The sequence below is a fragment of the Austrofundulus limnaeus genome, unplaced genomic scaffold (genome assembly GCF_001266775.1).
Source record: "Austrofundulus limnaeus strain Quisiro unplaced genomic scaffold, Austrofundulus_limnaeus-1.0 Scaffold77, whole genome shotgun sequence".
In the NCBI taxonomy this organism is placed as follows: domain Eukaryota; kingdom Metazoa; phylum Chordata; class Actinopteri; order Cyprinodontiformes; family Rivulidae; genus Austrofundulus; species Austrofundulus limnaeus.
In genome coordinates, this window is record NW_013952479.1 from 850168 (window position 1) to 866559 (window position 16392).

The 16392-nt window shown below is 36.8% G+C and overlaps 1 protein-coding gene across 1 annotated transcript in view; it reads right to left on the minus strand.

Moving 5' to 3' along the window:
- Window positions 1–430: 430 nt before the first annotated feature.
- lrrc74b (leucine rich repeat containing 74B) overlaps window positions 431–16392 on the minus strand; it is an 18252-nt gene continuing 2290 nt past the window's right edge. The window contains exons 2-10 of the mRNA XM_014011143.1: window positions 15232–15397; window positions 14603–14745; window positions 12168–12300; window positions 9103–9309; window positions 5633–5742; window positions 2807–2922; window positions 2376–2454; window positions 777–872; window positions 431–696 (exon numbers count right to left, since the gene is read on the minus strand). Coding sequence (XP_013866597.1) covers window positions 580–696; window positions 777–872; window positions 2376–2454; window positions 2807–2922; window positions 5633–5742; window positions 9103–9309; window positions 12168–12300; window positions 14603–14745; window positions 15232–15397 — 1167 coding nt within the window. The 3' untranslated portion in view covers window positions 431–579. The remainder of the gene's footprint in view (window positions 697–776; window positions 873–2375; window positions 2455–2806; window positions 2923–5632; window positions 5743–9102; window positions 9310–12167; window positions 12301–14602; window positions 14746–15231; window positions 15398–16392) is intronic.

Sequence of the window (16392 nt, forward strand, 5' to 3'; positions counted from 1 at the left end):
GTGTGTGTGTGTGTGTGTGTGTGTGTGTGTGCGCGTGGCAAAGTGCTCCATGCATCCAAAGAGACATGTCACTGTATGGAAGAGAGTTTGTGTGGTCCTGCAGCAGTCAGCAGGATTGTTATTTAACTGGTTTTTCACAGCTGGTTTTTTTTCCGGTTAAACAGTCACGCTCTGCCTTTCTGTTCAGCCCACTTTCACTTCTTTTCGTACAAAACGCAGCACTCTCTGCTGCTCTCCACCGTTCTACCCACTGACATTATATAACATCAAATCAGATCAGAAGTGAAAAGAATCACACTCAGTACCTGAAGTGTGTGCCTGTTTTCACTAACTTGATCGACAATTCTCTTCAAGTGCCGTAGCTGTTTCTGTACCAGAAGAAAGAAAATCTGTGGATTCAGTTTTTAGATTGAACCGATTGGACCTTTAATGGGTTTTAATTAGTACTTTTTATTTATATTTTTATAGTTTCTTGATAATATTCTAAAAGTTTCCATTCGTTGATTCATTTTGTCAATTAAAAAAAGGCTTTCACAAGCATTCAAGCTCATGTAAGTGCAGCAGTTACAGTAACGCTTTTCAGGATTTGGCTTTTCTGAGTGGGCCAAATGTGCCTCCATGTTTCACTCTGAGCGCAGAGAAGGTTTCTTTCACTGCTGCATACAAATCTTCAAACTCCTGGTTGACTGCGATGTCCTGGAGGGAGACAGAATAAATGGGTTCGAAGTCTGAAACAAGAGAAAATGTTTTCCTGGCAGAAAAGCGGTTCCACTTACTGAAAAGTCCAAAGTTTCTAATGATGAATCTGGGTTTTCTTGAAGAGACTGGAGGATCTTCAAGCAGCCGGCAGTCTGGATGGGATTCCTTCCGATCTGACAAGAAAAGCGCGACATAATGAGAATATTTCCTTATCAGTGTGCATTGCATTGGCAATGCACACTATTGTGATTCGTTTCCCATCCAAGTCATCTCCACTTTGGCACGCTTCTCCTCCTGCATACTTTGTCCTAGTGCTGCCATTGTAATTTATATCTGTAAAGCTCCTGTGCCAAATGATGGCTATGCCTTTTGGTGCCTGTACAACTTATAGTTTTTGAAATATTAATACTGTATTTAATAAATTACAATGGGAGTCAATGGACCTTGTATTCGTCCAATACTGCCCCCTGCTGTATCTACTCAGTATGGAACCGCACCATAGTTTAATAATTATATTTAATCTCAATTATTGCAGTTATTACAATATTGATATGTATGTAATTTGATGTATTACTATATTATTGTCTTATAAGCATAAACATTTTATATAATATTGCTCTACTGTTGTAACATTATGCATTTCTTTGTCAACAATCGTCAYTGGCAATGTTGCCTCTTTCTACACACATAGAAAACAACACAGGGATTGTATTTTCTCCCAGCACCAATGGTCTTGTGGTTAATGTCATAGCCTTTCATCTGGGAGATCAGGATTCAAATCCCAGCTACAATAAGTTTCACAAATAATTTATTCTAACTTCATATTTTCACACAATTACCCTCATTACAAACACCAGCTGACAGCCATAAGCTGGTACTTGATTAGAAAACACATTTGAACTTGGTCAGTTCATTCTGCAAGTCCATTGCTGCAGGCAATAACATGCTACAAGGCAATGCACACTTGTTTTTACATCGTAAAAACCCATGTCTAGTTTTCTTTATAGTTTGTTCCCAAAAGAGCTAACTTGTCTTGTATTCGTTTTTCTGTGAACTTTGGCTGCTTTTTCCACTCATCCTTGATCCAGGATGAGTGATGAGGATGAGTGAGTTAATCTTTATCTGTTATTTCTGATAAAAATGACACAGATAACAGAAAATAGCTTTCTGAACTAACTCGGTGATCATCGTAGAGGGAATTTCTGCTCTTCTGGGGGGAAGTGCTGAGTTTATTTTCATGTTATTCTGTAAAAGGATTCTTTCTGATTTGTTCACTAAATAAAGCAAATATTTAGTTTTGCTTAAATCTTTACATTTTAGTCTCAGCTAAATTCTCTCAAAGCTTTTTTTTCAACCAAACTTTAAACACATAAATTGTAAGTTAATTAAATTCTACCTGACACCCATTCCTTAACAAAAATATAAAAAATTTAATAAATAATTAAAATAAAAAAATATATGTAGAAAAAGAAAAACAGGTGCACAAGTTTATCAATGTCACATCTTAATGCTTTTCCCTGAATTTGACTGAACCGTTTTTGAAATTCTTCTTCTTTTCTTACCCCATGGTGCTGATATAAAAGCAAAGTACAGTGATCCATTTATTTACCCCATTTTATCCTCGGATTCCCCCCATTGCTCGTGAAGCTAGAACCAATTTCTTTTCAACAGCTTACATTCAGAAATTTGATTGTCTTGTTTACTCTGAGACCCCCGGCGAGGTGGATGGCTCCCCCAGGGGGTATCCGGTTGTTGCTGCGGTGAGAAAACAAAATGCAGAAAAGAAAAAAAGTGCGTTGAAGCATAATGGAGGTAATCACAAAGTCTTATTTTTTAAACCGTATTAATCATTGAAGCAGCATACACACAAAAAATAAAAAAATAAAAATGAAAAGAAAACTTAGCTTTATTAAAAAAGTCAAGTTTAAGTTTTAATAGAGGTGAAATTCTTTCAAACCGTTTAGTTTAAGAAAAGTTGCAAACTGTGTGATGAGAGGAGAGAAATTACAGAAACATGAAAAATTGTACATTTGATCTAAATGAATAAATAACTAAATATCAAATGTATTTTTTAACTCATTTGTTTCTTATCATGAAGAAAATCTACCTCACATTCAGCTCTTCTAAAATGTTGTTTTCTTTGAGAGCTTGTCCTAAAGCAGCGGCTCCTTCCTCACCAAAGTCATTATATGACAGATCCACTGAGCGGAGGGAAATGTTCTCCTAAAAACACACAGGAGGAAAAACAAAGCTTTTGCTGAAGAAAATTAGAGCAAATAAAGTTTTAAATCTGATTATAAGTGTTTAAACAAGTGCCAAAATGAAAATCTGTGAACTGCAGGTCAAATACAAGGAAATAATACATGAAATACACTTTTTAAGTACAGTTATTTTATTGAATTTATTTTTTATGTTTAGCAGGCAGTGCGGTGGCCCCTGTGCAGTGTTTGACGTATGCTGAGGCACGACTCATGAGACATTTTATAAACTGATAAAATGAGTTTACATGTGTGCTTAAATCTAATCTAAATGTATCTTGTAGTTATTTGTATTTCTTGTTTAGTTTTAAGATAATCCAAAGAATAAATAAGCACCATGAGTGAAAGCTATCTGCACTACAGCCTATAGGGCCATTGGCTTCGCTTTGAGCACATCTGATTAAAACACTTTAAGTGAGTTCATTTTTTCTAAAAGGTTTTAAGTTTTTGATCTTTAAGTTAATAAATGTGCCTAAAATATTCTCTTATGTGTACAAGAACTGTATTCATTTTGGCAAAGCCACTAACCTGTTAACCTGCAACTCCCACTTTGTGCTCACTTCCTTTCTCTTTATAGCCTGACCCAGGCTACCAGGAACTTTTAATTTGCACAGTATGCCATTCAAACAATTTTAATAGTTGTCTTTTCTTGATTGACCTCTTTTTGGACCAACTGGGTTAATCTATTGGCTCTCCAGAGCCCAAAATGTGTGGCAAGCTCCTCATGTCCCACCCACAGTACATGCGATTGATTGATTGTTTCAGCCAATCAGCTTTGAGCTTCATTCTGACACCACAGCTGTGTAGCCAATTAAGTTACTACATGCAGCTGTGGCAGCCATTTTGTCCCCCCCAAGTGGTGATAACAGCAGATATAGAAAAAAATGTTTTTTTATAGTGTTAGCTGCATGCTTTAAAAGTAAAAATATATTTGTTATGGAGTGTTTTGAGTGCTTCAAGACCAGGAAGAGTGATTTTAATGGCCAGGAGATGGTATAAAAGAAAGGATTAAAACTTAAATCTGGATGCCATTTTGGATGGCTTTTGGTCAGAAAAAGAGGACAAATTATGCATCAAAAGTAAGTGAAAAGCTTATATTTTTTGCTGCTGCTGGTTTTATAAGCTGTGTGGATTGTAATGTTTTGATGCTTTGCATTCATTTTGTTGTTGTGTTTTGGCTGTTTGTTGGTGGGGATTTGCTGCATGTCCCCCAGGCTGTGATTCATATCGTTGACTATTAATATATATTTATTCATATTTCAATGATGCATTTAGTGAATATGGATGGTAGAATGCGATTGAATGTGACTCATGGAGGTTTTATCTCTCATTTGAGCCCTCAGCGAAGTCTTTGTGTTGATATTACAGTATTTGGAAATATTTGTCCAGTTTGGACATTTGCTGGAGACCTGTCCAAGTATGATGGACATGTTGGATTATATTGTGTCTGAAATATTAATTTTTGATGCTATTGTTACCATATTTGAACTGGTAATATTTGGGAGTCCATATTATAGCCCAGCATATATTTTATCTTAATACCTCCTACCCTTCTGGTACATTTGAGAAAAAAAATCCTATGATTTTAATGTATTTTAACTTAAATAGCTACATTTTAGTTACAGTTACAAAAATTATGACTGCTGAAGTTAAAAATTCTGATTGATAGCTTTACATAGAGACTAGGCTTGTGAATTTACTTGATTTAATTTAAGGAATTGTATGTAGGGCTGCCACAAATGATTATTTTAATAATAGATTAATCACCGATTATTTATTCGATTAGTCGACTAATCAGATCATAAATTAATTGAATATAAAACATAGAGCTTATCACGTCAGAATGCAGCTGCTATTGTATAACCATCGTTAGAGTTTAGCTATATGCTAACTAAAAATAATTGCTGTGGAAGGTAAGTTCTGCTCTGCAGWTATTGCACAGGTTTCTCTTTCATTTTCTTAAAATGATCCCACACTTTGAGCTCTGTTGTCAGGTAGCCATGATACCAGAGCCTGTCTGTATAATGTCTTGTGACGTCCACGGCCTACCCCAGTTACCACTACTGTGCATGTGTGTCAAGGACAGAAAGGCAGACGTGGCAGTGGAAGGTGTCAAAGCAGTTTGGAGAGAAAAACAAAGTAAAGAACAAAAGAAAAAGAAAAGAAAATGATTAATCGATTATTAAATCAGTCATTGATTATTTAAACAATCGATTAGTCGTCGATTAATCGTGGCAGCCCTTATTGTAGGCCCAACAGCCTGTGCAGGTTCTTTAAAAAAAATCTAAGATTTTGTGGTAAGAAATTGGTAAATTTAAGAGTTGTGACAATTTTTTTAGAGTGCTATTACTTCATCATATAGATAGATAAACTTCATTACAGCCACAAGGTCCAATTAGCATTAAAAAGAAGATAAAAAACATAATAAAAGAATAAAAATGACAAAAAGGTTCCTAACCATTCAAGAGGCAGTCATACCAATGCTTCCAAAGCACAGATGAGTATTTTACTACACTATATGTAACATCAGTCAACTGTAAAATAATTCTATCATTAGACATATTTAAACGACAAATAAATTTGTACATAAGCTTTTCTTGGCTTTCATATGTTTTTTTTTCTTTTTTTGCGTTAAAACAAACAAAATAATTGCTCAAACATATTGAGTGTATTACCCTGAGACCATTGGCCAACATCACCAATCCTCTCTCCGGAATGCAATTCCAGGCAAGACTCAGCGATCTGAGCCCCGTGTTCTCTGACACAGAAAAGCCCAGGGTTTGCCCTCAGTGCAGGAAACAAATAAATCAAAAACATGAAGAAGACAAAATAAAAAAACACATTATTTAATTGTAACATCAGGAACATGTCACCCAGTTTCTCTTCAGATATAACCCTGAGTTTAATACGTTTCTGAGAAACAGAAAACTTTGATGTTTGTAATTTAAATATGAGTCACTTTTACACTTCTTTTATCATCTCTGCTGTTTTTTTTTGTGCTTTTGGCATTAAGTGTAGAGGCAGACAAAAATGGGAAAAAAAGTTAATTTTCTCACCAACACAAAGTGTGTGACACTTGACAAATGACTCGACACAATGCAGTAGGATATAAAATTATAAAACATGAATCATTGTTTGATTGATCGTCGTTTCAGGAAAGCTCCCAAAAACTCAAGAGGAACTTGTAATTTTTCAGCAGAAGGACGTGAATCCCTGCACGTAAAACACGATAGCATCCCCGTTTTCCCACAGACTCATTTCCAGTCTCTAATATTAGATCCTCAGCGTCCCGCTCAGCCATTCTCCCTCTAATCACAAAGCTCATCCACATGATAATTGAAAGGTTTTAATGAAGGCGAGATGTTCCTGACCTTTGAATGCCACAGGCCTGGCCAATGCTTGAAGATAAGGCTCCACTATTACGGCAAATTATTTTTTTATGGGAATGGCCTTCCAAGAAGCTAATAATAGCAGACCACTGCTCTAATATTGTCATCTCCACACTTTCCACTATAATTGTTCAATTTATAAGGCTCTATTATGTATTCAATTATCATTTAGGAAGACAGAGAGTGAAAATGTTCCTTGATGCTTTCAGTGGCTACTTGATGATTGTATGCAATCATTGAGACATTAATGAGACATTGCAGACAAGGGAAAAAATCATTACAATATAGATTTTTATGTTGTTAAACAGCAAGAAATGGACAATAAAAACTTCGGACGGATGCTTAAAAAAGTTTCCGATTAAAAAAAAAAACACATAAATAATAAAAACACCAATGGTTAAACTTTTTTTTGGATGTTTGACTAAAAATATCCTGCTAAGCTGTTCCTTTGGAAGGATTTCCTTTTTTATTTCTTTTGATGATAAAATTGTAAGTTCCAGTCCTTGTTTCTTTTTAAAATGAGGCAGATTTTTCTCCAAATTGTGGCTTAGACTATTGAAGACTTCCCCTTCTGCATTTTACTCATGTGTGGTCTACAAAAGGCTGCCGATTAATCACACTTCTCCTTTAAAAATATACCAAAACATTCAGAGTATAATCTAACCTAAGCCTCTTTAACCCCAGGTATTGTTTGGACGGGGGGTATAGGCATGCTTCTTGCTTTAAATTGTTTCTTTGCCACAAATTCTGCAGATGCTCTGTCCTCTGTGGAAACTGGGATCTGTTACAGCATCATTTTGTTTAGTTAGTAAATCTCCACAAAAGAGAAATGTATTGTTTAGGTCTTGAGAGTTCACCATTATCTCAGAAAACCCACCACAGACTCATTGTCTTGCTGCTATCTGAAGATTAAGTGGGAAGGATGTTGGACCGTGTTCAAGCTTTTAAAAATGGAAATAATATAGAAAATTAACTCGCAAAATAATTGACCCCTGCATGCGATGCGATAGTCATATTGTTTTTGTACAGTTTTTTTTAATCAATTTATAATTATTTATTTTATTTTATTTTTTCAGTTACATTTAGTCAACTATATTACAGAAATGGCCACACCGATCAACAGGAAATTTGGCAGGAACGTAGATGTGTCTGACCTACACTGTGCCTGCCAACAGTTTTACGATGGACCCCATATTTGAGGAGGGGGCTCCATCTGAAAAGGGAGTGTCTGGACATCCAAAAATACTTATAGCTCAAAAGCCATTTAACATAGAAGCTTCAGATTTTGAAGTTGTTTAGCTCTGAGGAAGAGCTATCCATTGGGCCCACCAATGACCCCCCCAAAAAACAAACAAACAAACAAACAAACAAACAAACAAACAAACAAACAAACAAACAAACAAACAAACAAACAAACATTAAATCTGTGCTGGTGAGTTCTGGTGCACTGGTGCATGTACGGGGGTCATATATGCTACCAATGTGTGTTATCTAGTTCAGTGTTTCCCAAAGTTGGGGTCGGGACCCAAAGTGGGGTCCCGAAACATCAAGTTTGGGTCCTGAAAAGATTTTCTGAATTAATTACATTTTTGCCTTAGTTGTTACAACGGAGTGAGGTAGGTATATTTAAAATGGATGCATATAGCATAAAAATATTATTACTATGCCCATGTTTTATTGACCTGATAGAAATATTTATCATCCAAAAATAGTTGTAGGCACAGGTCTCTGCTACTGTTATTTTGTGGGTCAAAAGCTGAAAATTTTGGGAACCACTGCACTTTGGTTCCCAAAGTTGGGCTTGGGACCCAATTATGGGTCATGAAGCACCTTGGATAATCTCCAGAAATTAATTTAAAGGGTAATAAAATAATTGCTGATGTAATATTTTCCCTATAGTTATTACAAAAACACAAAAATAAGTAAAAATAAGTATTTATATTTGTGTACAAGCTGTTTATATTGTCAAAAAGCCTGTGTTTTAGGGTTATTAACAAAGTTCATGTACTCAGACCAGTAATATTTGGGGTCACAAGTTTTTGCCATGAATATTTTGTCGGTCAGAAGATAAAAAGTTTGGGAACCACTGATCTAGTTTATTTAAAGTCTGATATGAAAAGAAGTCTTGTTCACAATATATAAAACAAGTGAAGGCTTTGTTTAGTGTTTTCTTTGGACCCTTCAGGTGAGTTTAAACGGTCAAACAGATTAGGAAAAAGGGCTAAATAAGAGCAATAGTAGACAGGATTAAGCTGAAAGAGATGAACTCCAGTGTTTGTGGGTGGGTGGGGGTCAAATGCAAAGTCTGAGAAACTTTTGAGAGCAGTTTCTATGCTTCATTAGACAGTGTGCAAGAGTTAGGTTAGAACAGAACTAAATAAAGTGTGAATTTGAATGGGGAGGATGTCAACTGTCAGTGTTCCTGATATGACAGGAACAGGCGTAGGAGAGGAAGTGTAAACTGCAGGAGCACAATGTGAGATAAACCACAAACTTTGCCCCTAAGTGAAACAGGAGAATTTGAAGAGGTCCGAGATATTTACGTCTAGACTCTTGTCACTGTCACTGCCTTTTGCAGGTGGGATGTGTAATTTAGGGGTAAATTTCAGTTTTGTGTTGCCGCTATTAGAAAATGAGAGCAAAACAAATTTAGGGCGAAGATATTTGGCTCTATGAAAACTGGAGTGGTGGGTAACGTTTTATTCTTTGAAAGGAAAATATAAGAAATATAATGCAAAACTCTTTTGTTTTTCTACCTGCTCGCTGTCCCAGAGCGTTGTAGCTCAAGTCGAGGTGCTGCAGCGTGGTGTTGGAAATAAGTGCCGGGCCCAGATATTCGGCAGACTGGTCTGTGAAATGGTTTCCTGACAGCTGCAGGCTCACCAGGGTGTTGTTTCCTTTCAGCATGTTAGATATAGCTCTGGCACCCAAATCCCTGAGATTGTTGTCAGACAGGTCCACTGCTGAATATATTACAAACAAAAATGTAACCATTAGTAGAGGCTTGTGAAAAGCATCAAAATGTGCTCGAAACAAGAGTTTGCTTTAGGTTTCACTAATTTACTAATTATCACAGCTTTGCTTTGGTTTGCCTGCAGCTGTGTTTTACAGCTACATCACTACTATTCAGTTTTACTGCAAAACAAGGAGAGGAAAAAGAAAACAGTTGTCAAAAAGCATAGTTGGACAGATGAGAAAAGCTACAGTTTTGTTAGATTTCTGTGAAACATAATTAGCCTTTTTAAAATTTTTTGGCACTTTTGGTTGCTAAGCTAAAGTCCTTTCAAGCTGTTTATTTTTAATTAGTATATGATAGCACTGCTAAGAAGTCAAACATCATCCACATCAGCATCTAAGCACCATCAATTTGAGCACAGCGGCATGCTGCAATTAACATTTAGCTTAAATGGCTGCTTTATTGGCTGTGACCACACTGTGGTTTCCAGTTCAGGACTGCAGGATATACTACAATGCAGTCAAATGCTAACTTGTCTTAGGGAATCTGCTGTATGTTTCGAGCAGACACTGTATTTTATGCTTAAAATCAAAAAGTAATAAATCTTATAGCAGGCCCCTGATTGGCAGCACCAGAAGCTCAAAACAAGTGTCAACAGCAACAACAAAATAAACTATTTGGCGGGGAAGATTTGGCAAATTTTTTCATGTGCACAACCCACATATCAGCTCTACTGCTCATCTCACAAATGCATGTTCCTAACAAATGTGGCACCATTTAAAAGGGACATTAACAGGCTTTCTAACGGCACAACATTTATTGTCGGGAAACATTGTTACAGCAAAGAAATAAAACACAAATGTCCTCAATCTTGGTGCTCAGCTTGTAAAACTGCAGTCATGACTTGTTCACATGATTGTCATGTGAAAAGGGGGAGTTGAAGGAATTAATGGGGTTTATGTTACTTACTGATTTAGTTACATTACACATAGTATGGTTTGTTTTGTGATAGAACTGTTAAATGTGACTTTTGATTAACTTGATGATTCTATATAAATAGGTACATGCCTGACAACAAATACAACACATATTGAACTTTTTACGTGGACAGGACTCTGACAAAGACAGGGCCCCTTTTCACTGATGATGTAATCGATAGGCGGAGTCCTGCCCTGAAGCTAATGTTAAATACTCTTGCTATTTCCTGGTTCGCTCTGACTTCCATCATTAAACCGGACATCAGCAGAGCTCTGGTTTTGTATGGTTGTTCTTTAAGCCTCTCTCTCAATTGCATGTGTATATTCTCTGTACGGTTTCGCACACATCTTGGTAACGAACACGAAACAATCAACTATTTCTTTCAGCTTAATGGACTACACTTTATTAATTTTTTTAAAGATTCAAACGGTCGTAAAATTTTGCCCAAACGTACAATAACAGCATGTTTATTCACCAGGCTTTTAAATCTTCTTGGAAATTAAAAATGTTCAGCACCTTTTTTCGTATTAATTAATCAGGTTTGTATTTGAACATGCATGTCCTCTCACTCGTCAAAGAGTGCTGCAGCACTCCCTGCACCCCTACTTCCCCCACTTAAATAATGCCCTGGATGTAGTTTGAGTTATTTCATTTGATCATTGGTGAAAGTAGAACTCATTTAAAGTCACAGATTTTCATCTCAAGTTGTTTGCGTATGATTTAGTGAAAGCGTTCAGGTTTCTGCAGGCATTTGTGACTACAGTGGTGCTAAATGACAAAAAATAAATGCCAGGTATTTGTGTTTGTCATCCTGCTTATTCTTTATTTAAAGGGGACCTATTAGGCAAATTCACTTTTTACATTTTTTTTACTCAACTTTGGGTATGTACTTCTTAAAAAAACAGTCCTAGGACCAAAAAAAAATGCACCCAGGGGCATATTTAATGTAAGTAAATATATATTACATATGTATATTAATGACAAATTTTATACTTCCATCATTTTGTGATGTCACAAGCCGTACAACAACCCACCGGAACCTGAGTTCAGCCCCTTACCTAGCAACCCTCGGGTGAGATTCCTCCTCCTCAGTATAAAAAGCCACGGTGCTGTTATATAATGCGCATCTCATTTCACAACAAGCCTCCAATAGGGCAATGGGTAGAGTGATGGGCGGGAGACGAGGGTTCAAGACCAGCATGGATACAATTTAAATTTTTATTTTCGTTCGTTATGAACACGTTTTCTCATGTACCTCTATTGTTTAGCTTATTAAAGCCTTAAAGCCTATTTGTTCGAGTTTCTGAGGTATTTTGACTGCTGCTGCTCCCTGCTCTGGTAACAGCATGCAGAGTGAGCGCCGAGCAGAGGAGGAGGAGGAAAAAAAAAGAAGCTGTGACCACGACTCTGCCTCTGGGTCTCACAGGGTCTCATATGGTTGTACAATGGAGCTTCTGCTATTATTAGCCATGCTAACGTAAACGCTGGCTTTGGAGGGCGGAGTTAATGTCAACAGATTTTTGGAGGGCGGAGTTAATGTCAACAGATTTTTGGAGGGCGGAGTTAATGTCAACAGATTTTTGGAGGGCGTTACCAACAGAGCTCATTAACATAAACAGCTCTTCTGAACGGAAGTCAGAGCAGGCAGAACTAGAAAATGGGAAATTTTATTATCTGAGAATTATTTTGTGCATTAAATTGAATGAACATGGTCTGGATAGCCCACAGACATACCAGAAACATTTCTAGGACCCATAATTGGTCTCCTTTAAGTGTCTGAACTGAACGTTGAGCAGGATGTTTGTGAACTCGTGTTGATGATGTAACTTGTGTGACAAGTGATGGAGGCACCATGAGGCGTGTGCTTGCTGCATTCAGAACAACTACCTGTAATGCAACGATTCGCCTCTAACATCTTGGCGATGGAAGCTCCACCCATTTCTCCCATCCAATTATCTCGCAGGTTCAGCCGCCGTATGGAAGTGTTGGTTGTCAGGGGAACTGCCAGTGCTTTGGTGCCCTGCAAAAATACACAACCAACCCCACTGCCACCCTCAAAGTGAAATTCTTTTGCTCACTGCATTTTTCTTTTCTCTACTCCAGTTAAAGGAGTGGATGCAGGTGGGCAGAGACAGAAAAAAAAGAATTATTATAACCTGTGTGAGACAAATTAAATAGAAGGGAGCCATGTGGAGGCGAGGGTCAGAAATAAAGCTCACAGTGCTGAGAAATCATAGTGTTAATAAAAAAAAATCTTAAATGCACAAGTTTTAATGTTTAGTTGGCATGAAATCTATGGATAAGCAACACCAAGCGTTTGTTTGCATGAAGAGTATTTTGCAACCAGTCTGCAAAATAATCAGTTGGTAAAATTTTGATTCAGTCTCAGCGCAGTTGAAATCACTTAAACCTTAATTTGTCAAATTGAAGCACATAAAGTTAAGTGTTGTTTTCATATTTTCTTCAAAAATTGCTTGTTCTAGTTAGATATAATTTCCAAACAATTAAATTTGTGTAGTTATGTAGTTTTGGATGAGCGCAGAATCTCAAAGAAGATGTTTAGGTGAACAAAAGTCTGCTCAGTTTCAGACAAATGAGTGAAAAATGGCAGATTTGAAGCCAGACGGACAGACAATGATCCAGAGAATACAGCTAAAGCAACTCAAGTGATTCTGAAAGCAGAAAGTGAAATAATCTTTGAAACAACTGCACGCAATCACAGGGGAATCAAACTCCATTTCTCTACCTGAAGACAAAAAAAAAAAAACTCTTGTAGAAATGAGAACAGCTGCAGAAAAGATCTGGTAAAATGTCAGTAAAAAACATCTCTCGTTATATTTTAAACCATTCACTCTTTTCTGGAACCACAAAATATCCATCCATCCATCCATCCATCCATCCATCCATCCATCCATCCATCCATCCATCCATCCATCCATCCATCCATTATCTATACCTGTTTATTCCTTTTCTAGGGTCACAGGGGTCACTGGTGCCCATATCCAGCAGTCACATTGCGAAACTACAACTCTTGGTTGAAACTACAAAATATAAATTTGCTATTTTATAGTTCTGTAAATCTGTTCAGTTTACATTTTTATAGTTTTAAATTGTGAAAAAAATGAACTTTTTTCCATACGAAACAAAAAAATGTCTTTATAAATGTCTTTATAAAAAAATCTTACTATTTAAATCAGAAAAAAAGATGCAATATATGGAGGACAGAAACTGACATGATTAGAAATAAAAGCAGAAATATATAAATGGACCAATAAATAAATAAATACACTTAAAATACACTAATAAAATTTAAAAAAGAACTTTATCTCATGTTTTAAGATTGAATTGACCTCTATATTCATGTTTACTTCATAGTTACTTCATATTTATTTTCCCAGCTTAGTTCTAATAAATTATATATTTTAGGACATAATTTACATTTTACTGTTTCTTTAAAAATACATATTTTGTTAGATTCATTTACGTCTCTTAAATGTTTATATTGATTTTTAATGTATTTTTCTCAAGTCTTTTTATTTCCATGTGTTATCTTTACATTTCTCTGCCTCCTGTCTTTACTTTACCTTATTTCTGCTTCATTATGCAAATGAGGTGGGCGGAGCTTCTTGGATTGGTCAGCAGACAGGAAGGAGCAGGTTCCATGTGCAGATCTACTGTGCATGCTTGTGCTACGGCAGTTTAACTTAAAGTTTAACATTTAGTTAAAAACAAAGGCAAGGAGGTAAGTGACGTAAATGCATCTACAAGTAAAAGGAAACACAATAAATATATATTAAACAAAACAGTAAAATATAAATTATGTGCTTTCGGTCCTCCATAGTAACAAATTTAAACGTACAAACAAATAAAGTTCAATACTTCATGTAAACTGCATGAGACTACAAATAAAAAAAGGAAAAGTCTTCAAAGTTCACTGGCGTAACTCATGAAGTCATACTCTGCAGACTTTCTCTCTATCAGTGCAGCCTCCCTGCAGGGAAATCTGACTCTGAAATGATGAATCATTCACAGAGTTGAGGTAAGAACTCAAATGAGAAAATGGTATTGTCAAATCTTTCTTTAGCTTTAGCTTATTAAATCAAACAAGGAAGGATTTCACAAAATTTTACACTGCCCTTTGTTTTGTCTTAGCGCCGCCAGCTGTTAGCATGCTGTCAGGAATAACGTATTTCTCTAAATAAGGCCATGTTAAGAGCCACCAACAACAGGTTAATCATGGTTGTTACAAGCATATTTACCTGTTTTGTTTATTATTTTTTTACACAGTAATTTTCACCCAGTCCCTGACTTGATTTCTGTACCTTAGGCCCAAGTCCATAATGCATCAGGGCCAGCTCACTAGTGTGCATGTTTTTCAGGAAACGAGAGACCGGCGCCACCTGTAGCTTCTCACAAGCCTTCATGTAGATCACCTTACCCCTCAGAGCTTCTGTTTCTTCCTGATCTGCAACAGAAATAAAGACAGTATAGTGTCCACTGCCTCTCTGACAGAAACATGAAGATGAGATCCCCTCACCATGGTGGAGGACTTTTCTGAGTTTGATATTAAAACGTCTTTTGTGGCAGATTTTGCCCCGTCAGGAGAGCACATTCATCTCATTCAAATCAGACAGTTTTCAATTCTGGCTGAAAAGGAAGCCTGTCACAAAGACTGAGATGAAATCATTAACATGCAAAACAGATCTGTGTGTGTGTGGGTGGGCACATGGAGGGGTTTCTGTTGTGTGTTTTTTTTTCTCTCCTCCCCAAAATCATTTAGAAATTGAGAAAATGGAACAGAGAGGAGAAAAGATGGAGCAGATGGGGTGATGGAGCTTTTTCTTATCAAAACATCCTCTGATCAAGACCAAAGCATTTGTTTTCAAAGAAGAAACATTAAACACCTCGTTAAGAAATCGACTAAAATGTTATTTCCTAAAATCAATTCTACCTCCGAGCTCCAAATCTGTGTCGCTGTCCTCATCAGACTCCTTGTTTTGACGTTCCCATCCTTTTTTCTCCTCTTTAGTCTTGTTTTGGCCCCCGGCCTCAGCGCTCTGCCTGGAGTGTTGGTCTTTTGGCCCACGCACATCATCCTCTGTCTGGCTCAGTGTTCGCTGGACGGAGAAGGAGAGACCGACACGTCACGATTCGTTAAACTTCACCGCTGTTGGCAGCCTGAGCGAGAAATGTGATGGATTTTCTGCGAGTAGCACAAACGCCGACATCTGTTCTCTAGAAAGCTAGTTCATCGACGCGAGAGAACCATTTTAACATAATTTTTTATTAAGAACTCCCTTTTTGACCAATCTTTTCTTTTCCTGACCTTTTGAACCCTTTTTGTTAAAGCTTGTATAGCCATATTGTCTCAATGACAAGGATAGTTCAAATTTTTCCAATAACGTTTTGTTATTTAGCTCACTGTTCTTACATTTAGCTAATTTTTACTAAATGTTAAATTTAAATGTCAAAACATATTGTAAATTCAAAAATCTGCTATTAAAAAAACAATTTGTATGGTACCTGTGGTCCAGCAGTTTGGAGTAAAGCTCAGACACGGCCATAACTGCAAGTTTGATGTTTTTTAGGGCAGCTTTAGCTGCATTGAAGCGCTATAGGTTGCTATCATCTCAGGAGGATGATGTCATCCTGAGATAATACATTTGGCACCCCACAATGTGCTTGCTTACGGACCTGTAAGTTTCCTCATTAGCAGTCAGCTAATGCCAGCATAAAAGTGCAATTAAATTAAAGGCCTAGTGTTCCTCAAAGGAATGCATATTTTCCACCTTCCTTCAGATTATAATTTTATAATGAGCTGCTTTGGTCAAACCTTGTAAATTGATTTGATTTATTTATTTAACAGGAAAAGATTACTAAAAATCAAGCCCGACTCAGCATAATTTCTGTTTTACAGCAGGTTCCTGTTCTGCAGCACATAAAAGAGAATATATACATGGGTATTCATCAATCAAAAAGTGACAGGTGCCACGCCCCTTTAGGGCGGGACATCCGTCATGTCCATATATGGTCAACTTCCGGTGATTCCTTCCTCTTTTGATTTACCGTAACTACTCCCCATGTCTTCCAGTAACCCTCACCCCCTCAACCC